Here is a 23,822-nt window from a genome sequence, read left to right on the forward strand (position 1 = left end):
GATCTTGGGGAAACACATCAGTCTGAGGAAGAGGGAATGCTTCTTAGAAGGGACCCTTTCCTTGGGTGATGGCCCATATCTTCTTACACAGTAGATACTCTGGGGGTTGAGGGCCTCCTAATAGTGGGTGATTTTATTGTTAGGGGCATAGAGAGATGGGCTTGTCACTAATGGGTAGACTGCCTGGTGACTTGCCTGCCTAGTGAAAAGGTTGCACATGTCACACAGTGTCTAGATAGGCTGTTAGGCAGTGCTGGGGAGCAGTTGTGGTGCACGTCGGCACTGACAATGTTAGGAAATGCAGCCAGGAGGTCCTGGAAGTCAAATCTAGGCTGCTAGGTAGCATATTGAAGTACAGGATTCCCAGGGTAGTATTGTCTGAAGTGCTACCTGCTCCATGCACATGGCCAGTGAGACAGGCGGAGCTGAGGGGTCTCAATACGTGGATGAGAAAAGTGGTGCCGGGAGGAGGGGTTTTGATTTGTTAGGCACTGGGATACATTTGGGGGCAAGCAAAGCCTGTACAGAAGGGACGGGAGGCACCTGAACCAAGATGGAACCAGACTGTTGGCACTTAAAACCAAAAGATTTTAAGTGCCAGAGTAGCTTTTAAAATGATGCCTGTGGGATTGCTGACAGGAACAGGGTGATACCTGGTTCGGCAAGCAAAATCCACTAGGTGTGAGGGTGCAAACATTTCAGCTTCAGAGACAGTTGACTTATATTGAGTGCATATTTTTGAGGCTGGGAACTAGGGATAGATTGGGGATTCTGTTGATGTACCATCCACCCCGCTGCCCAACTGACTCCCTAACTGAGCTGACGGAGTTTCATCACGGAGTTGGTGTTGGAGTCTCCTAGACTGTACTGAGGGACTTGAATATCCACTTTGGGGCTGGCTTGTCTGGTGTGGCTCAGGAGTTCATAGCAGCCATGACAACTATGGGCCTATCCCAATTAGTTTCTGAACCAACTCATGTTGCCGGCCATACATTTGATTTGGTCTTTTGTTCGGATCAGGGGGGTGTTCCGTGGGTCGGGGATCTGGTGGACGGACCACTACCTGGCAATTTGTCGTGGACGGACCATTGTCGTGGACGGACCACTACCTGGCAAAAGTTGGTTTCACAGCCGCAGTCCAGCCCTGTAGGGGTGGTAGGCATATTAGGATTGTCCATCCAAAAAGGCTGCTGGACCCAGTAGGATTTCACAAGGCCTTGGAGGATTTTGATGTTGGTGTGGCTGGTGATTCTGTCGATGCCCTGGTGGGAACCTGGAACAGGGAACTCATCAGAGCAGTAGACAAGATTGCTCCTAAGCATCCCTTCTGACCTGCTTCAAAAATAGCCCCTTGGGTATACTGAGGAGTTGCGGGGGCTGAAGTGGTTGGGTAGGCGACTAGAGCGCAAGTGGAGGAGAACTCGGTTTGAATCTGACAGAATGCTGCATGTTATCCATTTGAAGACTTATGCAATGGCGGTGCATGCAGCAAAAAAGAGATTTTGGTCTGCGTGCATTGCGACTGCAGGTTCGCACTCAGCCGAGCTATCCCGGGTTGTGAGGAGTTTAGTTTCTGCTCCTTCTACTTCAGATCAGTTTCCAGGGTCGTTCTGCTGTGATGCTTTTAATGGGTTCTTTGCAAACAAGATCTCCTGTATTTGGGCTGGCTTGGACTCCACTATTTCTGCAAGGTCTATGGAGGAGGTGTCTAACAATCCCTCTTGCAGTATTAGATTGGATCAGTTTTAGTCTGTGATTCCTGAGGATGTGGACAAGCTGCTTGGGGTGGTGCAGCCTACCACCTGTTCTCTAGATCCTTGTCCGACTTGGCTGCTTCTATCTAGCAGGGAGATTGTTGGAGGTGACCTAGTTAATAACATAAATGCATCACTGATGGAGGGTAGGGTACCTCCTTTTCTGAAGGAGACAATGGTTAGACCACTCCTTAAGAAGGCTTCCCTGGACCCCTTAGCGATGGATAGTTACAGGCCAATCTCTAATCTCCCTTGGTTGGCAAGGTGATTGAAAGGGTGGTGGCCGACCAGCTCCGGGAAGTTTTGGAGGAAACTGATTATCTAGACCCATTTCAAACTGACTTTAGAGCTGGCTATGGGGTTGAGACAGCCTAGGGTGGCCTGATGGATGACCTTTACCAGGGAACCAACAGAGGGAGTGTGTTGGTTCTTCTGCATCTCTTGGCGGCATCCGATACCATCAGCCATGGTATCCTCCTGGATTGCCTGGGGGAGTTGGGGACAGGGGGCACTGCTTTGCAGTGGTTCCACTCCTATCTCTCGGGTAGATTCCAGATGGTGGAGCTTGGTGACAGTTGCTCCGCAAAATGGGAGCTGCTAACTTGGCAAAGAGGCACCTTTTAACATGGTGATTCTCTTTATTTAGCAGGGGGAGAGTAACTGGTCCTATCCACCTCCAGCACAGTACCTCCAGTGACTGTTACTGGTGTCTATGTTATGTTTATCTTTAGATTGTGAGCCCTTTGGGGACAGGGTTCCATCTTATTTATTTATTATTTCTCTGTGTAAACCTCCTTGAACTATTTTTGGAAGGGTGGTATAGAAATCGCATTCATCATCATCTACAAATTGAAATTGAAAGGCTGTGGCAGAAAAAGACCAAAATAATCCCAGTGGTAATTGGCACCCTAGGTGCAATTCCAAAACAACTTGAAGAGCAACTCAACACCATAGGGGCCACAGGAATCACCATCAGCCAATTACAAAAAGCAACTTTACTGGGAACAGCCTATATTTTGCGACGATATCTATAATAACCAACAGTATTGATGATAAAATTCAGCCATCCCAGGTCCTTGGGAAGGACTCGATGTCTGGATAAAACAAACCCGTCAATAACAACTGTTTGACTGTGTAAACAAGAAATAATAATTATTAATATATGGAATCCCTCAGGGCTCCATTCTGCCACCAATGCTTTTCAATATCTACCTGAAATGCTGGGTGAGGTCATTAGGAGATTTGGTACTGGGTGTTACCAGTATGCTGATGGACACCCAAATCTACTCCTTTTCATCTTCAGGAAATGGCACTCATTCTCTAAATGCCTGCCTACAGGCAGTAATGGGCTGGATGAGGGATAACAAATTGAAGCCGAATCCAAGCAAGAAGGAGGTGCTCATTGTGGGGGCTCAGAATCTGAGGAGTGAGTTAGATCTTCCTGTGCTGGATGGGGTTACACTCCCCCAGAAGGAGCAGGTGTGCAGCTTGGGAGTATTCCTGGACCAAGGCCTGACCCTGGTATCTCAGGTGGAGGCCATGGCCAGGAGTGCTCTCTGTTAGCTTCGGCTGATTCGACAACTGCATCCATTCCTTGAAGAGTATGACCTCAAAATAGTTGTGAATCAGTTGGTAACCTCCCGGAATGAATATTGCAATGCACTCTATGTAGGGCTGCCTTTGTACATAGTTTAGAAACTTCAGTTAGTTCAAAATGTGGCAGCCAGATTGGTCTCTGTTGCAACCTGGAGAGACCATATTATGCCTGTCTTTTAACAGTTATATTGGCTGCCAATATGTTTCCGGGCAAAATACAAAGTGCTGGTTGTTACCTTTAAAGCACTGAACGGCTTAGGTCCGAGTTACCTTAGAGAGTGCCTTCTTTTGCACGATCCCCCTCATGTTAAGGTCATCTAAGGAGGTCCATCTCCAGTTACCACAGGTTCGTCTGGTGGCGACTCAGAGGCGGGCCTTCTCTGTAGCTGCTCCTGGGCTGTGGAATGCACTCCTGGCAGAAATCCGTAATTTGAGTTCATTACTGTCTTTCAGGAGAGCCCTTAAAACCTATCTGTTTGGCCTGGCCTTCCAGGGTTTTTAAACTACTGTAAACTATTTTAAATTGTTGCATGGGTTTTCCAGGGTTTTTATTTCCCGGTGGGCGGGGAGGTGGAGTGGTTGTGGTCTATAAGGATAACATCTCCCTCACCAGGGTCCCTGTTAGGGTATCAGACCATATTGAATGTGTGTACTTAAGTTTTGGGATCGGGGTAGATTGGGTCTTCTGTTGGTGTACTTATTGCCCCACTGCCCAAGGGAATCCCTTACTAACTCACGGACTTGGTCGTGGAATTTGCATTGGAGTCTCCCAGACTTTTGGTGCGGGGGGTCTTCAGTGTTCATTTCAGGACCAATTTATCTGGGGCAGTTCAGGAGTTCATAGTGGCCATGACAACTATGGGCCTATCCCAAGGACCGATGCATATTGCAGGTCCTGTGCTTGATTTGGTTTTCTACTCTGATCAGGGTGGTGTTTCATGGGTGGGGACTCCTGTGATCTCCCCATTGTCATGGACGGACCACCATCTGCTTAAAGTTGGACTTATGACCACCTCCCACCTCTGCAAGGGTGAGGGGCTTATTAGAATGGTCTGCCCGAAGAAGTTATTGGACCCAGTAGGATTCCAAGAAGCCTTGGAGGGATTCATTATTGGCTTTGCTGGTGATCCTTTTGGTGCCTTGGTTGAGAACGGGAACAACTTGCTCACCAGGGCAGTAGACAAGATTATTCCTAAGCGTACCCTCCGACCTGCTTCATAATTGGCACCTTGGTATATGGAAGATCTACGGGGGCTGAAGAGGCAAGGTCGGCGACTGGAGCGCAAGTGGAGAGAGACTTGACTAAAATCCGACATATTGCGACATAGAGCACATTTAAAGCTCTATGCTCAGGCAATACGTGTGGCAAAGAGGCAATTCTTTTCTGTCTGTATTGCCTCTGCGAGTTTACTCCCAGCGGAGTTGTTCAGGGTTGTGAGGGGACTAGTGTCCGCCCCACCTCCCTTGAACCAGAAGTTGGAGTCATCAGTCACCCGCTGTGACGTGTTTAAAGAGTTTTTCGCAGATAAAATCTCTTGGATTCAGGCTGATCTAGATGGAGACTCCACAATTAATTTGATGTCTGAACCGGAGGTGTCCAACAACTCTTCTTATGCGATTCGACTGGACCGGTTTCAGTTTGTGACTCCTGAGGATGTGGACAAGCTGCTTGGAGTGGTGAGGCCTACCATTTCTTCTCTTGACCCTTGTCCAACATGGCTTGTTCTATCTAGCAGGGAGGTTGTAGTAAACAGCCTGGTAGAAATCATAAATGCTTCTCTGAGGGAGGTCAGGATGCCTCCTTGTCTTAAGGAGGCAATCATTAGACCTCTTCTAAAGAAGCCTGCATTAGATCCCTCAGAGCTGAGCAATTATAGCCTGTTTCCAACCTCCCATGGTTGAGCAAGGTAATTGAGAGGGTGGTAGCCTCTCAGCTCCAGGCGGTCTTGGAGGAAACTGATTATCTAGACCCATTTCAAACTGGTTTTTGGGCAGGCTATGGGGTGGAGACTGCCTTGGTCGGCCTGATGGATGATCTCCAATTGGCAATGGACAGAGGAAGTGTGACTCTGTTGGTCCTTTTGGATCTCTCAGCGGCTTTTGATACTATCGACCATAGTATCCTTCTGGAACGTCTGAGAGTTTTGGAGGTGGGTGGCACTGCTTTACAGTGGTCCCGCTCCTACCTTTTGGACAGATTCCAGATGGTGTCACTTGGAGACTGTTGCTCTTCGAGATCTGAGCTTAAGTATGGTGTCCCTCAGGGCTCCATACTTTCTCCATTGCTTTTTAACATCTACATGAAACCGCTGGGAGAGATCATCAGGGGATTTGGAGCTGGTGTTACCAGTACGCTGATGAAACCCAAATCTACTTCTCCATGTCAACTTCTTCAGGAGCTGGCATATCCTCTCTAAAGAGAATAAGGGATGCAAATAGAGAGTTTGAGGAGCATATAGCTGAAAGTGTCAAAGGCAATAACAAAAACTTATTTTAATATATCAGGATCAGAAAACCTGCCAGGGAGGCGGTGGGACTCTTAGATGATGAGGGCATGCAAGGGATTTTTGAGGAGGATAAGGGGATTGCAGAAAAGCTGAATGAGTTATTTGCATCTGTCTTGATGGCGGAGGATACTGACCATGTACCCACTCGGGAACTGAGCTTTTCAGGCTTGGAGGCTGAAGAAGTGGGCCAATTTAAGGTGACAAGAGAGGATATTCTAAACTGTCTTGAAAAACTAAGACTTGAAGACTGCTTATCAGCAAAGACTCATAATGAACGAAGGAAGCCAGCATTCCATCACTTATGTGTCTTTTTTTTATTTGGTCTGACCTGAATCTCTGCATATGCTCAGATGCAATCAGAGGGACATCTCCCTAGTCTAATTGTAGTATTGCAATGACCTGGGCACTTTCCAGACTAGCTATTGGAACAGCAGCAAAATGCTTCCGTTCAGGCAAGTCGCATTTGGGACATAAACAGCAGGGGGAGCAGTCTCCCAGCAACTAACAACCCCCCAAAACATCAACTTGTTCATGCCGGATGTACAACATCCTTGCTCTAAATTGCAGCCATTAAATTCACAACAAGGCATTGGAAATGTGAACAGCACCCTGCTGTCTCTGTAGGACTGCGGTGTCACGACGCAGGAAATGTGGAAGCACACTTCCGAAATTTGTCCTGACCCTGTTGTAGGCTCTAGTCTGGAAAGCACCCTGGAGGCACCAGGAAATGCCTTATCAGAATCACCTGTCACTTCTGGAATGCAGCCAGCTGAAGCTTCTCTTCCAAACAGACTAGGGAAATGGCTACGTTTCTGGCTTGTGGGGTGCACTGTAAGCACAGAAAAATGGCATAGTGAGAGAGCCTGGTAACTGCCGGGCTTGGTGGCATAGTCTGAGAGTGCTTGCATGCCACCATCGCTGCCCAGCATCATGGCCTGAGAATGTTGAGCACCCTCCTTCTATGTAAAGCAATTACATTCTTATGGTTAAATAGATAGTATTAGTATTATTTCTTGTTTACACAGTCAGACAGGTGTTATTGACTGGTTTGTTTTATCCAGACATCGGGTCCTTCCCAAGGACCTGGGATGGCTGAATTTTATTTTCGTTGTTGTTGTTATAGATATTGTCGCAGAATATAGGCTGTTTTCAGTAAAGTTGCTTTTTGTAATTGGCTGATGGTGATTTCTGTGGCCCCTATGGTGTTGAGGTGCTGCTCTTCAAGGTGTTTTGGAATTGCACCTAGGGCACCAATTACTACTGGGATTATTTTGGTCTTCTTCTGCTGCAGCCTTTCAATTTCAATTTGTAGATCTTTGTGTATTGTTGTTTTTTCTGTTTCTTCTATTCTGCTATCCCCTGGTATTGCTATGTCGATTATTTTAACTTGTTTTTCTTTCTTCTCGACTGCAGTTATATCTGGTGTATTGTGTGGCAGATGTTTGTCTGTTGTTGTTTTTAGTTCTTGTAAAAAGAAAAGCCCAGTTCCTTGTAATTAGTTACTCTAATTTTCTTCTCAGCTATCAAATGCTTTATTGTTCATTGTGGGGGACTCCTTACAGATGAAGTTATTCAAAGACTGCTTCCTCCCCTCCCATGTGCTGTTGATTTACTGACACAGTAAGTATTGCAAAAGTATCTGATATGCTGAAGCTATCAAGCAGCATTCTGTTGAAGCTAACTTTTTACATTAAAACTTAATCTTGAGCTGTGAGCTATTTTTTAGTTAATGTTGGATCATTTCTATGGTGTCCTTTTCAAATCAGATGTATATATCAGACAGTATATAAATATGGTAGATAAGTAAACTTTTAAAGTCCAGTTTGCATGTGTGGTTGTATTAGAGCTGTAATAACAAATCTGGCAATTCTGAGCATAAGAACATAAGAACAGCCCTGCTGGATCAGGCCCAAGGCCCATCTAGTCCAGCATCCTGTTTCGCACAGTGGCCCACCAACAACATGGTATGTATTCATAGGAATAACAATTGATGGAAAACTTTAAAGCAGTTATTCATACAGTGCAATATTATACCTGATACAGAACCTGGTTAACATGACTATACTTGTGGTTTTTTTAATGGCTTCCGCAATAAAGAAAACATGCCTTTTCTCCCCTTTAAAGGGTTTACCCACATAAATACACACTGTATATATTTTTTGAATACACAGAAATAAAAGTAGTGTTTTCAGAATGAATACAAGTGTGCCTTGTTGAGTGGCTTCTTTTTTTGTAGCTTTCCAGATAATGAGTTTCAAGTGAAGTGCAAAACAAGCCAGTAACTGAAAATAGTTGGATAGAACTTTTCCTTTGTCTAACCTTAGGATGTGTTCTTTATGTTTTAAGGCTTCCTTCACTAAATAAAGCCTATGGCAATCCTTTAAAATCATCATCAGTGACATACAGAAAAAGACTTTATGAATTGCTTACTTTGTTGCCTCCCAAAACTTATGAAGGTATGTATTTTATAAAACAGTGCTGTTCTTAGAATCCCTCAAGAAGTTTTCTTGTTGCCCTTTTTGTTGACAAATGGGCAAATAAGTCTTGTTTTAATATACAACAGGCAATGTAATGTTATGAATTCGTATTTTATTCAATTGCTGAACTATGGTGTAGGGTCCAAGACAGCATATTCCTTGAGAGGACTGCTCCCAACAAAAGCAGGTGAAAAGCAGGTTAGAAGGCATAAGAGAAGCTGCTAGTTGGATCTGATGGATTTTGTAGCTTAGTTCAGACATAAAACCAAACCGTGGCTAAAGTTTAGAATCAAAATCTTATTTGAGCTTGCAAACCATGGTTTAGAACTGCTTGTCTGCTTTGATTGTTCTGTGTGCTCAGCATTCTGTCTCTAGGTGCAGTGGTCTTCAAAGTGGATTGGTTTGTCAACTGAGACTACACCAAATCTTATGTTTCCTGAACCATGTTTGGTGTGATGTCTGAATTTAGACTACAGTATCAACATTTAAAAGTTATTTTAATGTTAAAAATATGACTGCCACATGGACTTCAGATCAGATTGGCTGCTTGGGGGAAAGCCCCACATAATTTTGTGGTTCAAGTGTAAGACTTGCTGTAGGGGCATGTTAAAAGTAAACAGAAGTTGTACACAAACAAGTTTCCTGAGTTAGAAGATGTTCTGCCTGATGGTTCAGATTTTTGGGATAATGGTGATTTATCATCTTGCTTCCAGATACAATAGGAGTCTATATAATTCTTCAGCAGGCATAGGATCCTCTGGCTTTGGGTGGATGTGTTATCTCAAAAGCAGCCATGAGTTTTATTGTATTCCTTTTTGTATGCCCTGGTCTTGAGCAGGATAGTTTGCAAGAATATGATGGCAAATACATAAGAAATCCTAATTGTAACATTGGCCATACAGGCTGTGATCCTCCAGGATTCTGACACGGTCTACCTTACTTAGCTGCTGATCTCAGCATAGGGTTGTTAGAACAAAGTCTATTGTGTTATCCAAATCCATTAATCATGAAGCTGACCATCTGGAAACTGAATGGAAGGAGTATGAAGCTTAGGTCGCCCCAGCTAACTAAGCAAAGAGGCATCTTTCAAAGTGGTGATTCTCTTATATTTAGCAGGGGGAGAGCAACTGGCCCTATCCAACCCCAGCACAGCATCCCTCCAGTGGCTGTTGCTAGTATTTGTCTTATGTTTCTTTTTAAATTGTGAGCCCTTTGGGAACAGGGGACCATCTGCTTGATGTATTATTTATTTGTCTATGTAAACGGCTTTGAGAACTTTGGTTGATGATCGGTATATAAATATTTTAGTAGTAGTAGGAGCAGGTTATTCCTACACCTGACATTTCCATTGTGAAAGTTGCCAAGATTGAAATGCCTGGTTCCATTGGCTGTATTGAGTGTTTTTCCTTATCTCAGCCATATTATGTTTAAAGATTTGTGTACATGAAGTATTATGGTTGAAGAGAGAACTCAGATAAAGAAATAAACTATTCAAGCCAAACTGCTGCAATTCAGAAGTAACAAATGAAGTAAGAGTATCCTAATAAATTGTAAGCTGGTAGTCACGCTGCTGCTGCTGCTGTTGGAAACTGTCTAAACCCTCCTGCGTCTCGAGTACTTGATGGTCAAATGTCAAACTATTTCTACCTTGTAGGTGTGATACTGAAACTGTGTTGAACTGGAATGTGGCAAAATTGGAATATGGACGTTTCCATTATTTCTTTTCTGTTGTAATATAGTCAAGTATATTCTAGTAAAGCATTATATAATAGCAAAACAAATTAATTCCTGCAAAATTTTCTTTTGTGGAATAGTAACTATATCCTTATTTTATTCCCATAAAGTTTTAGGTAATGGTTGCAAGTTTTTGCTTCATTCATGGAGGGGGTCCTTCCATTCACAGAGCAAAAACCTTGGATGCATTTAGTTATATATTCATTAATACTGCTAGTTGTGTGGTTTTTATATATATATAGTTCTAGGGGAAAATGTATGTATCATGTCCACGCTGTCCTTTTGATCCAAATAACCTTAATACTATGAGCAGTGGAGTTTCGTTTGTGTGTTCACTATTCATCACATTTTTGTGATTTAGAGAATCTTCTTTCTATACATTTCTCTAAGGCATACCCATAGCTAATTCCATGTGTGGCAGCTCTCGCGAGAGTTCGCAAGCAGCTGCCTAGATAGCGATGGGGACAGGGGAGAAAATAGCAATAGCAGCCGGCGGTGGGCTGGCTGGTGGGAGGAGGTGGCAGGCTGGCAGGTTGGTGGGAGGAGGCGGTGGGCAGGTGGGAGGAGGCAGCCACTGGCAGGAGTTGGTGGGCCCACTGTCTGGCCAGTAGGAACAGGCGGCAGGCCAGAGGGCTGGTGGAGGCGGCCAGTGGGAGCGCGGGTAGCCAGGTGTCTGGCTGGCCGGGAAAATCAGAGCCAATGCGGGGTGGTGGTGGCAGGTGGGCAGGGGGAGAAAATGGCTGTGCCAAACTAGAGGTGCAGATGCTCTGCGCCCAGCCAGTATGAAATGATTCCTGAGATTAAATTTTTTTGACTTATTTGTTTAGCTTGTTCAGTTTAATGATCTGCCAAGAAACATTTATCAGAGATCCCCTAATGTCAGTTCACACTGTTACTTTGCTGAAAATATCTTTGGCTACTACCTATGTTTACAAGTAGTACTCTTCCTACTTCTCTAATTTGCAGGAAGTTTCTCTGCCATTCTCAAAGAACTAGTGCCTGATTTGTGTCAAACTGATAATCAGACGGCAACCTCTGCCACATATCTTCCATCTCTCTGTCACCAGAATGAACTTAGTTTACTTGGTTCCTTGCTACAGGAGACGGAGCATAGATTTATTGAAGAGCAGGTTAGTACGGTAGTTATTTTTGCATTGAGATAAGAAAAGTGATTTGGCAAGAAAAATAACTGTATTGCTCCTGTATTTGCAGATGCTCTTGGTTAACAGTATAGCTGGAGGAAGCCTGGAGTATGATCCATATTCTATTTATGAAAAAGCAACAGAAGGTGATTCGGTGCCTAAGCCACTACCTCCAATGTTATCCATTGTCAATGCAGCAACCCGTCTCTTTGGAGTAATATTTCCCCACATTGCTGAGTCCCAAAGGTAAAATATTTATGACAGTTTAAAATGGTGTGTGTTTCAAGTCCAGCACATATGAATATGCCCTTTAGAATTTCAAATAAGTAAAAATTAAAGCTGTATGGCAGGAGGAGGATGTAAAAATAGTTGGCTAATTCTGGATTTATAATAAGCTTTATAAAATGTTCCAGGATGATTATTTAATTCAACTTTGCGTGTATACACACACTCATATTGCACATTATCATGTCAATCTAAAATAATTATAAAGTGGTGACTTATAGCTAACAATGACCAGGGGCAGCTTCAGGTTTGAGGGAGTCTTTGGCATAATGTCTTCCGTGGACATCCACGATGGGTCATTGCTTCGTGATGATGGAGCCCCACTTCCACAAATCTCGGTAGCAGCAAAGTTCTTCTTCCATTCTCCTTTTCTCTCGTCTCCCTCCCTCATCCTCCCAGTGGAATCCTTCCTATGCGGCACTGATAGGACTAGGAGTGCCAAAGAATTCCACCATCTCTCTGCATCATTGCAGGGGCCACTGGGGGTAAACTTGCATTTGCAGATGGGACAGATGTCAGAAAAGAGGCAATAAAAGAATGACCCTGTCAGCCAAGATTCATGCTGTTGGCACTGTACAAAAGTACAGGCACTGTACTATGTGTACTTCACAAAAGTTGTCTGGGATTGGCAGTGTCTCCTACTGAAGGACCAGGGTCATCAGCAGCTGCCACAGGATGCCACCCCTGACAATAGCTCTATCTACCAGGGATTCAAGATAGGGTTATTGGTGCATGATAGGTAAATAGACAGATACCTGAGTTCCATAAAACATTTTCATAGAAATCTAATGCACATTTTAGTGTGAGTTTACATTTGGTATCCTTTTCAGCTTTTGTAAATACAGGGCTTGAATTTGAAACGTATTTTATAAGCCTTAATGCATTTACCTGCATAACTCCTCTGTGAGGCAGCTTACTATTGTCAGGGGTGACTTGCCCATCAGTTGAGATGGGGCAATTGCCTTAGGTGGTGCCTTTTGGAGGCTTTTTAAAGAGGTGGCAGAATGTGCCACTGCCCTTAGCTGCACCACAATGATTGTTTGTCACCAACTCAGTACTGTGTCCCAATACTGCTGCCCTTTCTCTGTGCACTGATGTGGCCTCTGGCTGGCCGGCAATGCCTGCTGCTCTGTGGGGGCTACAGATTTGCACCAGCATCACTGAGTGGCTTGTGCTCTCGCTCTCTCTTGCCCCTCGCCCCACACCCCAGTACCAAAATTGAACAAAACTGTTGCTGGAACGGAGGGAATGGGCCAATCGGTGGTGCAGTGGCAGTGGCAAGACACACAGGGCTGGTAAAACAGGATGTATGCATTCTGTTTGGAACAGCAGACAGCAGCACATGCCAGCGCCAGAACAGAATAAGCGCAGTTTTCCCTCTAAGGCATGTGCATGTGTATGTGCGCTCACACATTATTTGATGTCTGCTCAGTTAATTATAGATCCCGCTCAGGTTGAATCAGGAAGGCCCCATTCTGAATTCATGTGTGCACACAATGCCTTGATATTGCTGCCCAGAACAAAATTCATTCCGCGCACATACGAAGAAAATTAGAGAGAACACTGAATGTGTGCCTGGAAGGTGAGGCCAGTGAGAAGGAAGAGGGCTACATAGGTGCCAGGCTCATCCAGGGTGCAGGGCTGGCAAGGATGGGATGCAGTGGTATGTTGTGAGTTACCTCAAGTTGCAACAGGCATTGAGCTGCCTCTGTTGTTGCAATATTGCAGATGGAAAATTGAGCCCTTAGAGTAGTCTGTACCCACAAGGAGTTCTTGGCATAGGTGGGATTTGAAATCTGCCCATCAAGGCATGAATTCAACTTTTTATCCATTCAAGCACCATGCTCTGTTAGAAAACTCTGAGATACAGGTGAAACTCGGAAAATTAGAATATCGTGCAAAAGTCCATTAATTTCAGTAATGCAAATTAAAAGGTGAAACTGATATATGAGACAGACGCATTACATGCAAAGCGAGATAAGTCAAGCCTTAATTTGTTATCATTGTGATGATCATGGCGTACAGCTCATGAAAACCCCAAATCCACAATCCCAGAAAATTAGAATATTACATGGAACCAAGAAGACAAGGATTGAAGAATAGAACAATATCGGACCTCTGAAAAGTATAAGCATGCATATGTATTCAGTACTTGGTTTGGGCCCCTTTTGCATCAATTACTGCCTCAATGCGGCGTGGCATGGATGCTATCAGCCTGTGGCACTGATGAGGTATTATGGAAGACCAGGATGCTTCATTAGCGGCCTTCAGCTCTTCTGTATTGTTTGGTCTCATGTCTCTTATCCTTCTCTTGGCAATGCCCCATAGATTCTCTATGGGGTCAGGTCAGGTGAGTTTGCTGGCCAATCAAGCACAGTACACTGTATACTTTTCAGAGGTCCGATATTGTTCTATTCTTCAATCCTTGTCTTATTGGTTCCATGTAATATTCTAATTTTCTGAGATTGTGGATTTGGGGTTTTCATGAGCTGTATGCCATGATCATCACAATTATAACAAATTAAGGCTTGACTTATCTCGCTTTGCATGTAATGCGTCTGTCTCATATATCAGTTTCACCTTTTAATTTGCATTACTGAAATTAATGGACTTTTGCACGGTATTCTAATTTTCCGAGTTTCACCTGTATCTCCTTGGTCCTTGTGGTTGCTTCAGGTCAGAAATGACTACATAAGAAGACTTCTGCTGGATCAGATCAGGAAGCCATCTAGTCTAGCATTTTATTTCCAACAGGGACCAGCCAGCTACTTCTGGGAAAGCAACAAACCATCCTCTGCTGTTCTACTTCCAGGAACTGGTATTTGGAGGAATACTGCCTTTGAAATAACCTACCTGAATAAACTTGTTCCTTGTTTCTGGAGTTCTTTTCTTGTTTCTCCTTATGCCATTTCCCTGCCCCAGTCTAACATATTCCTATTCTAACTCAGTTGGATAAGAATGTTTTCTGTAAAACCAAACAAAATCGCATGCAGATTGCCTGTGATTAAACTACCAACATGACCAGCAGGTTGGAATCTAATCGGAGACAACCAGGAATAACACAGAGAAGATTTAGCAACAAAACAAACTACAAGAATGAAGAATAGTTGGGGAATATCATAGAACTTAGTATGGTGACAGTATATGACCATTTGAGATATTTAACTGGCCACAGAAGGAGCAGCAACTTGGTTGCTGATTATTTTTCTCCCTCTCAAATCTCCATAACTGAATATCCTGTAAAATATAGGAAGTATATAGTGGAGGCACATAAAATCACACTCCCTAGCTAGTGCTTGGGGCATTTTACAATCAATCAATCAGTACATACATACATATGCAGCACCTACATGAACAATATAATTGCATAATATTTAATCACAAAACAGAAGGTAAATAATGGTATACTGAAGGGAAGCCAGCAGCAGAGACTTTGGAAAACAAAAAGGTTTTCAAATACTTATTCAGTTAGAGAAGAAAGGAAACATAGATGGCTGTTTGGAAGGAATGAGTTCTATACTAGGAGACCTGGCAAGCAACTGTGCTTTTGCTGTGCCAACAGCCTCAGTTGAACAAGAGAGAGATCAACTTCATCCCATTCCCTCTCCCTTTTTGTGTTTAAGACTGCAGGTGTTAGAACAATTATTGGCATCTATAAAACAAACCAAAGGATCACGGCAGCAAATAGTGCAACAGAATGTTTTATCAGCATTTTCTAATTTTCTGAAGGTGAGTCTCCCCCTCTCTTTATTATAAAATAGGTACTTTGATTTCTAAAATGGTGATGAACATCTTAAATGTTTAGATGTGTTAGTGTGGTGCAGTTTCTGTGAATCTGAAAAATTAGTACTCCCTCAATGAGAGCTGTCACCTTCTAAAATCCATCATGTTCCTATGGTCAGTATTAAACTTTATCCTTTTTATAAGTGTCTTCCTATAAGGAAAATATTAGTTTCAGTGTGAAATGGAGATATACTTTCTCTATTTTTCTGTTTAGGCTTGGAGATACTTCCTGCACTCATATTTGAATGAGAACATGCTTATAGACCCACTAATATTTGGAGTATATACATGACTATTTATTTGTTGTTATTTATGTATTACTATTGGTCTTGTACACACTGCGGAAATGCATATAGGAGAGCTGGTTTGGCTCCCCGCCATGTGTTTCCATATACTTTCTTTGGTCCTTAAAATTGTGTTGCGTTGACATGAAGAAAAACTGACTTTTTGTTGTTGTTCTAGCACTTGGCTGGCTGCAAGGGAAGTTTAGGTTCTGAAGAAATTCGAAAGTGTTCCCTGACCTTAGTTTTGAGTGCCTTGGAAAGTAGTAACCCTGTTTTAAGGTGTTCAGCTGCAGAATCCTTAGCCAGACTTGCACAGGTGGTTGCTGATGGCACTTTCACTGCTGGATTGGCACAAATCAGCTTTGACAAGTAAGCCAGTTCTTATAACATGGTTTTATTATATTACATTGATTCTATTTATGTTGCTATGTGGTAGGGATGTGCACTAACTGGTTCGGAGGCCATTTTATGGACCTCAGAACTAGTTCAAAAGTCCAGCGATTCAACTGGTTCGAAGATGGGTGGGTGGGTGTAGCTTTCAGGATTGGGGAGGGTGCTCCCCCCCCGGCCGCATATCCCCCACCAGTGCTGTGCTTTAAAACAGTCCTGAGGGGTGGCAGCATACCTCCATGCTGCCCCAGTGTGTAGCCGGTTATCTGCACATCCCTATGTGGTGGTTGTTTTGGTTTGGTTTCCTTTTAAGACCTAAGAGTTGAGGTTACCATTTGCTATGAGGAGACATGACAAAAGTGGTAGTATTTCCCCACTGTTTCTCTATAATCTTCCTGTAAAGCCAGGCTTCTTGAGTATTTTCCCCATTGCTTTTCTATAATCTTCCTGTAAAGCCAGGCTTCATTGCTATAATCACTGTTCTGATCTAGTTTTATATCATTTTTGTTTTTTCTTACAATACACAGGCTAAAATCTGCTAGAGATGTTATATCAAGAACAGGACATTCTTTGGCTCTGGGATCTCTCTATAGATATCAAGGAGGAATAAGCTCTACTCAGCATCTGAATGCATGTGTTGGAATACTTTATACATTATCTCAGGATAGCACTTCACCTGAAGTACAGGTATTATTTGGTTTTGAGTGTGCACTTACTTTACAAAGCGACAACCGAACAAGTATGTCTCCTTATAAGTAATTCTCAAAACACTTTAGGTAATTGTAGAACTTGTGACCTTTTGTTGTTTCCTATATTGTCTTGAGCTGGTGGTGCCAAGCCTCATTACAAATAGTGAATGTATTGGGGAGAAAGGGGCTAGTGTACAACACTGGCTGTGAGAGTGGGGGCTGCTTGAAATTTCCCATGTACTTTCCCATAGAGTACTATGTACTCTGCTTTCATTTCCCATCTGCTTAGGACTCAACTTCTTAAGTTAACTCCTATGATGCAGCAGCATTCCCTTGCAGCAGAGCAATGGCCTCTACTGTGGTTTGTCAGTAGTCTGTGAATTCAGACATAATGGGCTGGTCACACCGATTCTAGATTAAACCTTGGTTTTGTATGCTCATCACAGCCTTGGGCTCATATGCTCCCACCTTCCTTGCCCACGTGCAAATCTGAAGAATTCTGCTTCTGATTGTGGCTAGAAACAAGCCAGGATCAGTTGTGATGTCTGAATGGACTGATCCTGGGTTACTCCAAATGGAGTGCTTGAAATCACAATTTAAACCCAAGGTTTGAAGTTGGTTTCCGGCTGTGGTGTATTTCAAGCACTCTGATTAGAATAAGCTGTGGCCGTTTTGTTCAGACATCACAATTGATCCTGGCTTGTTTCTAGCCACAATCAAAAGCAGAATTTTTCCAACTCCTATGCAAGAAGCGAAGGTGGGATTATGTGATCCCAAGGCTGAGAGATGGCACGTGACGCTAAGATTTAATATTGGGTCTGCATGACGTCTGAACCAGCCCAATGGGAAAAAACGGTTAGCAAAAACCCGTTCTCAAACCTAATTCAAACTGGTTGCAGATTTGGTTTGTCAATCCCAAAGAAACAAGTGAGACAAACAGTGGATCTTTGAGGTGATCCATGTTCCCTCACAACGTGTGTTCTACTCTTAAGCATTAACCCCCACAGAAGAATTCCAAGCTCCATGAGGCACTCTTCAGCTCTGCCAGATTGCACATGTGGCATGACTGTTATTTTCGGCTGGAGAGCGTCTTATCTTCAGTTCCTTCTCAACCGCTGCACTACTTGCTTTGGAAAGGCTTCACTTTGTTCATATTTCATTCCTGTTAAAGCATGTGTGCACGCGCAGATGCGTGTGCACACACACACACACACACCACGTTTACTTCAGTATTCTGGTTTTTGATTAAGGACAGTTTCACATTCTCCCCTTTTGGATTTCGCTTTTGGCTACATTTTCTTTTGTGACTTTCTGGCTTCGAACTATGGACTGTTTTCTGGTTTCTCTTTCACCCTATGTTTCAACATACATTCTAATGAACACTAAAAAAAAACCCCTTTGAGGTGTGTCGCTTGTAGCACGACGAGTGCCTAATCTGCCTCAGAGAAAACCACAATGCTCAAGCCTACAACATTTGTTTAGTTTTCTCTAAACAGTCTAGAAAAAGCAGGGAGCTCTGTCTCTGGGCTGCTATAAGAGACTGCACTCTGCCCCCCAACATCAATGCAAGGTCACTGCCATTGTTCTCTCTAAAAAATTTCACCGGTGTGTGGAATGAATTTTGTTCTGGGTGGCAATATCAAGGCAGTGTGTGCGCATGTGCATTCAGAGTGGGGCCTTTCTTGATTCAACCTGAGTGGGATCTAAAATTAACTGGGCGGACATTAAAAAAAAGTGTGAGTGCATGCACATGCGCACAACTTAGAGGGAACACTGGTTACTGCTTCTGATGTCAACGGCATCAATGTCGACCGATTGTCGCTCCTCAAACTCGAGGGCAACTTTGGGGGATTAGTTTTAAGTCTGGCTCTCGAGCTCCTCCTCCAGATGGAGAACAAGGAGACTCGGCCTTCAAAAAACCAGAAGCACTATGTAAAGATGGCCACTGACACCACAAATGTGAAGACCCACCAGGCTTGTCAAGCTCCAAACACTGCCGTTGTACCAACTTTGATCCCCATGACAGCATTGCTGAAATCAGTGACACCGAGAGCTTTCCCCATCAAGATAGACTTCTCCGCAGATGTCTCCCTGGCTTTGTACCATCCACTCAGATTCCAGCAAGAGTAGACACACCTCTTTAAAACATTTTCAAGGATCCTGGAGTCTCTGATGGGTTCTACAATCTCTATCCCATCAGGCTCTACCTTCAGGAGCTTATCTCTGCATGCTGTGGATGGAGATAAGGATTCTGAATCTGTCCCAGTCCTTAAAACGCCCCATCAGCATCCCCAGTAAGTAGAAACTCCTTCCTATGGAGGGAGAGATACCATCACTGGACTCACCTTTCCACTATGACTCATCCTATGTTCTCTAGGGCCCTGGACCCAGGCTATATGAGGGATCTCAGGCGATGCAGAGGCAGTTACTTTATTTCATTCCCTGGATTATCATATGAATTTTATGAGCATAGAATATGGAAGTCATTGAAGCTTAGAAAAGCTTTCAGAGGAGTTCCTGCTGGAGAAAAAGAAGTCACACCTCGGCCCATAAGTGATTCTCCCTTCAAAAGGCCTAAGGTTCCAGATGGACCTCTTAATAAAGGGAAACAGTCATCTACCACTCATAATCTGCATACTGACCCCAATCTGGAGATTATCCACTATTCTACAGCACAGAAAAATCACCAGACAGTCAGGAAGAACACTCTGAAGGTGAACATGAGTCTAGCTCGTCTTCCGAAGAGGAATCTGTTCAAACGGAGAATCCATCAGACCCTTCCCCAGATGAATCTGTTGCATACCCTTCTTCCAGTTCTCCTACACAAGAGACCTAATTCTACAGGATACAAATGGCAGACATGGCAAAGGCATTGGGACTGGAACTAAAAGCACCAACACAAGAAGTCAAAGATCGAGTTTGACTTCATGGCCAGTTAGTCATCTTCTCAATCAGCATCTCTCCCAATGCTACCAGTTCTAGCCAGCTCTGCCAAAGTATCTTAGGATGCTCCATTGGCCTCCACAACAACATCCAAGCAACTGGAAAGCCTCTATAGACAGTTGGACCTAATGGCCTCATGTACAGCTACCACACCTTATGCAAGACTCCGAATAGGTTATGCACAGGCTCCAAAACTGGTTTCTGTAGTTTTGTTGGAATTCTGTAGTCTGTTGGAATTCTGTAGTCTGTAACCAGAATAATTAGTTGACACTTCCACCTACTGTGCTAAGATCACTGCAGAGGTGGGCCAGAGAAGACTCCTTCTCACTGGTGTGCCTTTCCAGCTTCCAACCCCTTCTCTCACCGTGATAACAGATGCCTCCCTGTAGGGCTGGGAAGCCCAGTGCATGTGGATGCTGGAACAACAATCCTTGCACATAAACTTCCTGGAATTACTGGCAGTGCTTCACGCCCTAAAATCCTTTCTAACCCCCTTTAAAAACAGAGTAGTAAGAGTTCTGATAGACAGTACAACAGCAATTGCCTAAATCAACTGCCAAGGGGCGGGGGACAGTCTCCTGGTCCCTCTAGCACTACAAGTGTGGGAATGGAGCATAAATCACCATGTGCATCCAATTGCCTTACATATCAGGGGCACAGAACACACCTTGGCGGATGCTCTGAGCAGGGACTTAAGCCTCACCTATCAATATGAGTGGGAGATAAACCCGGAACTTGTTTAGAACATCTTTCACACCTGGGGGAATCCCATCCTTGGACATGTTTGCAACACGAGGCAACAAAGAATGCAGACTATACTGCTCCAGGGCAGGCGTAGGAAACAATTCCATGGGTGATGCCTTCCAGATGCCCAGGATGAAACACTTGTACTATCTCCCCCAAACCTCCCCTGCCCCACCACCCCAGGCCTTTTCCCTGCTCTCCAAGTTCATGAGCAAAATTCTACAGGAAAGGGCTCAGTGCATCCAACTCACACCTTGGTGGCCCAGACAGTCATGCTTTTTTATTCTTCTCCATCTGTTCTGGGGGCAACATCATTTTCTTCTGCTCGACCAAAATTTTATATTGCTGGGAGCGGGCCACATATTCCATCCAACCTCCAGCTATTGAATCTGATAGCCTGGAGGCTCAACTATTAGATACTATCCTCATGAAAGAAAGGAGTCAACACAGAGGAATTACATATGCAGATGGAAGCTGTTTACACTATATGCTGTATCCAAGGGCTTTGACCCCTACAATGCCTCAATCTGTCAAATCCTTTTACAACAACAAATATTTATATACCACTTTTCAACAAAAGTTCCAAAGCGGCTTACACAGAGAAATAATTATACTAATCAAGTATAATTTTATACTTAAACTTATAATTTTATACAATTTTATACTTGACTAGTCGGAAAAAAGCAGGATCTTCCAATCCGTCTATCAGTGTTGACATAGCAGCTCTCTGCAGGGCATCCGAGCTGGGATGAATGCATTATGTTCTCCCACTCTGATGCTAAGAGGTTCCTGAAAGGAATAAATAACACATTCCCACCAGTGAGAGAGCCCATTAAACCATGGAGCCTCTCATTAGATTTTATCTATGCTTATGGAGATATTGTTCGAACCTCTAGTCTCCACTTTCCTGAAGTCTCTATATCTAAAGACTGCCTTCTTAGTTGACATTATATCAGCAAGGAGAGTCAGTGAGCAAACAGCTTTCCTTAGACTAGAAGTGTGAGTACTGCAAGATATTCCCCTCAGGGGATGGAGCCACTCTGGGAAGAGCAGAAGGTTTCAAGTTCCCTCCCTGGCTTCTCCAAGATAGAGCTGAGAGATATTTCTGCCTGCAACCTTGGAGAAGCCGCTGCTGGTCTGTGTGGACAATTCTGAGCTAGATGGACCAAGGGTTTGACTCAGTATATGGCAGCTTCCTATGTTCCTTAAACCAAATTCTTTCCAAATAAGTTCATCTTGAGGACAGAACTGGAGAAATCTGTGCACTCCCTGGATGTGAGAAGGTATCTTCTATACTACATGGATCGGATAAAACCTTTTGGACGGACCAACAAACTGGATTTCCTACAAAGGAGAAAACAAAGAATGGCCTATTTCAAGTCAGACTACCACACTGGCTAGTGGAGCTTATCTTCATGTGTTACAATCAACAAGGTGTGAAGGCACATTCTACTAGGGTTATGGGCACATCATTTTGGGCATCAATATGCCCTTCATCAAGCATTATGCTGTGGACATGCACTCAGCGGCAGAGGCCAACTTTGGTTCTTAAAAAAGGTGCTCTAAACCATCAACCATCTTGGTGAGCTCGCTAATGACCCAAATTGTGAGGGAACATGGATCACCTCAAAGATAAACAGGTTGCTTACTTGTAACAGTTGATCTCTTTGGCAATCCATGTTCAGTCACAGCACCGCCCAGCCTACCCTGCTGCTAGTATACTTCCAAAGTAATAATGACTTGCCTTGAGTTTGTCTGTTCACATCCTTCGCTCATCACAGCTGCTGATCAGGAACTGAGGAGAAGGTGCTCTCTTGCTGAAGTAAGTCACGCCACATGCACGATTCGGTGGAGCCAAAGAGCGCCTCATGGAGCTTGGAATTATTTCACAGGGGTTACTGCGCAGGCGCAGACTCTAAGTTGGGAGTGAACTATTTTGATTTATTTTTGTGAACCACCTAGAGTTAGAGTCTGGTGGTATATAAATAAAATAAATAATAAACACTGATCACCAAAAAGATCACCTCTTAGAGGTAAGCAACCTGTTTTTTCTTGTTACATCTGAATCCAGCAAAAGAGAGGAGGACAGTTAAGGGGACAGCAACTTCTGCTGGGATTCCCAGACCTGGGTAGATAGAGACAGTGCTTACTCCTGGGGTCGCAGTAAGGAACATGAATGTGGGCTTGGGTTCATCACCACTGTCCTTGAACTCAGTTCCTGTCCACTCCCAAATCTCAGGCAAGCATGAGTAGTGCTCACTCTAGAGGAACTGAGCTGGGTGGCTTCCATTGTTGTTGCACACACAGCGTTTCCTTTTCCTGGGCTGCCTCCATCCATTGTGCCTCCCTTTCAGATGAGAGTAGGCGAGTCGCTCTTGCCATTGAAGGAGACAAGAAAGATGAGGTCAGTTTCTGCTGTGTGCGTCTGTGTGCGTGCGTACATCTGCATCCTACAAGCAGTAGCTTTTGGCTTCTCCCCTTGCTCAGTTCTGCCAGGAGCAGCAATTATTTTTTTCAGAACATTCATCTTAAAGCTATGTACCTTTCAGTCATCTTATTGTCAACAATTATTAGCATTTGTTTCTCCCCTTCTCACAAATGTGCACTCCATTTTACACAACAATTTTATTTGATCACAGTGCACCAATTTTATGTCAGGGTGTGTGTGTCTGTGACAGCACTACATTTTTGTTACTTTACAGACTTGGGCACTACATTCTCTATCACTGATCATTGATTCTGCTGGCCCTTTGTATCACGTGCATGTGGAACCTACCCTCTCTCTTGTTCTCATGTTGTTGTTGACTGTACCTCCTGCCTATGCTGAAGTTCATCAAAGTCTTGGTCGCTGTTTAAATGCACTTATCTCCACTTTGGGTCCTGAGTTGCAAGGTAAGTGTACATTTGTGGTTTGATCAGTAGAAGTGAAGTTGGGAGATGCTTTTTTTTGCTAATTTTCATATATGATCATGTTTATGGAGCACTATGAGATTTCCCTTTTAAAAGTGCTCAGGTTTTTGCAGATATTGGAGAATTCTTTCCCATATTGCTTGGAGAATCACCTTTCATAGTTTATAGATGCCAAAAGTTGATTTGGTAGAAATACTCCTTTTGCTGAGCAAATAACCACAAGTTCCTTTTAATCCTGGCAAGAGACTCTCCTTAGGCTCCACTTCTTCTATTTCATGGAAAAACTGAATCCCTGTCTCTCCCTGAAGAACTATGTCTGTTGTAGACTGCTTTCCTTTTCTCTCTCTTTCTTCACCTGGAATCCATACTCCATGTAACTAGGCATGCATATTCTTACCAATAGGGAGAAGGAAAGTATTGCCAGCCACTGTCATGAGACTAGAAACTGTTTGTTCCAATAGCAAAGGAAGGGGGTTCTTCCTGTTAAACATCAAAAATACTTATTATTATTATTAATATTAGTATTATTATTATTATTACATTTATATCCTGCTCTTCCTCCAAGGAATCCAGAGCGGTGTACT

General features: G+C 43.6%; 2 protein-coding genes across 8 annotated transcripts in view; one reads left to right on the top strand and one right to left on the bottom strand.

The window, feature by feature from the left end:
• The window catches only part of HEATR5A (HEAT repeat containing 5A), a 119,830-nt gene that overhangs the window by 47,548 nt on the left and 48,460 nt on the right, over window positions 1–23,822 (top strand). For 6 of the 7 annotated variants that reach the window (XM_053284331.1, XM_053284336.1, XM_053284333.1 and 3 more), the window contains exons 13-20: window positions 7,378–7,477; window positions 8,204–8,313; window positions 11,035–11,198; window positions 11,281–11,456; window positions 15,119–15,224; window positions 15,741–15,931; window positions 16,480–16,639; window positions 23,031–23,220. In XM_053284331.1, coding sequence (XP_053140306.1) covers window positions 7,378–7,477; window positions 8,204–8,313; window positions 11,035–11,198; window positions 11,281–11,456; window positions 15,119–15,224; window positions 15,741–15,931; window positions 16,480–16,639; window positions 23,031–23,220 — 1,197 coding nt within the window. The remainder of the gene's footprint in view (window positions 1–7,377; window positions 7,478–8,203; window positions 8,314–11,034; window positions 11,199–11,280; window positions 11,457–15,118; window positions 15,225–15,740; window positions 15,932–16,479; window positions 16,640–23,030; window positions 23,221–23,822) is intronic. The other variant, XM_053284337.1, reaches the window with a different exon arrangement.
• Window positions 21,012–23,822, bottom strand: part of LOC128351554 (uncharacterized) — a 67,805-nt gene continuing 64,994 nt past the window's right edge. The window contains exon 5 of the mRNA XM_053311252.1: window positions 21,012–21,117. The gene's annotated coding sequence lies outside the window, so the exon portion shown is untranslated. The remainder of the gene's footprint in view (window positions 21,118–23,822) is intronic.

This window comes from Hemicordylus capensis, chromosome 1, assembly GCF_027244095.1.
Source record: "Hemicordylus capensis ecotype Gifberg chromosome 1, rHemCap1.1.pri, whole genome shotgun sequence".
NCBI lineage: Eukaryota > Metazoa > Chordata > Lepidosauria > Squamata > Cordylidae > Hemicordylus > Hemicordylus capensis.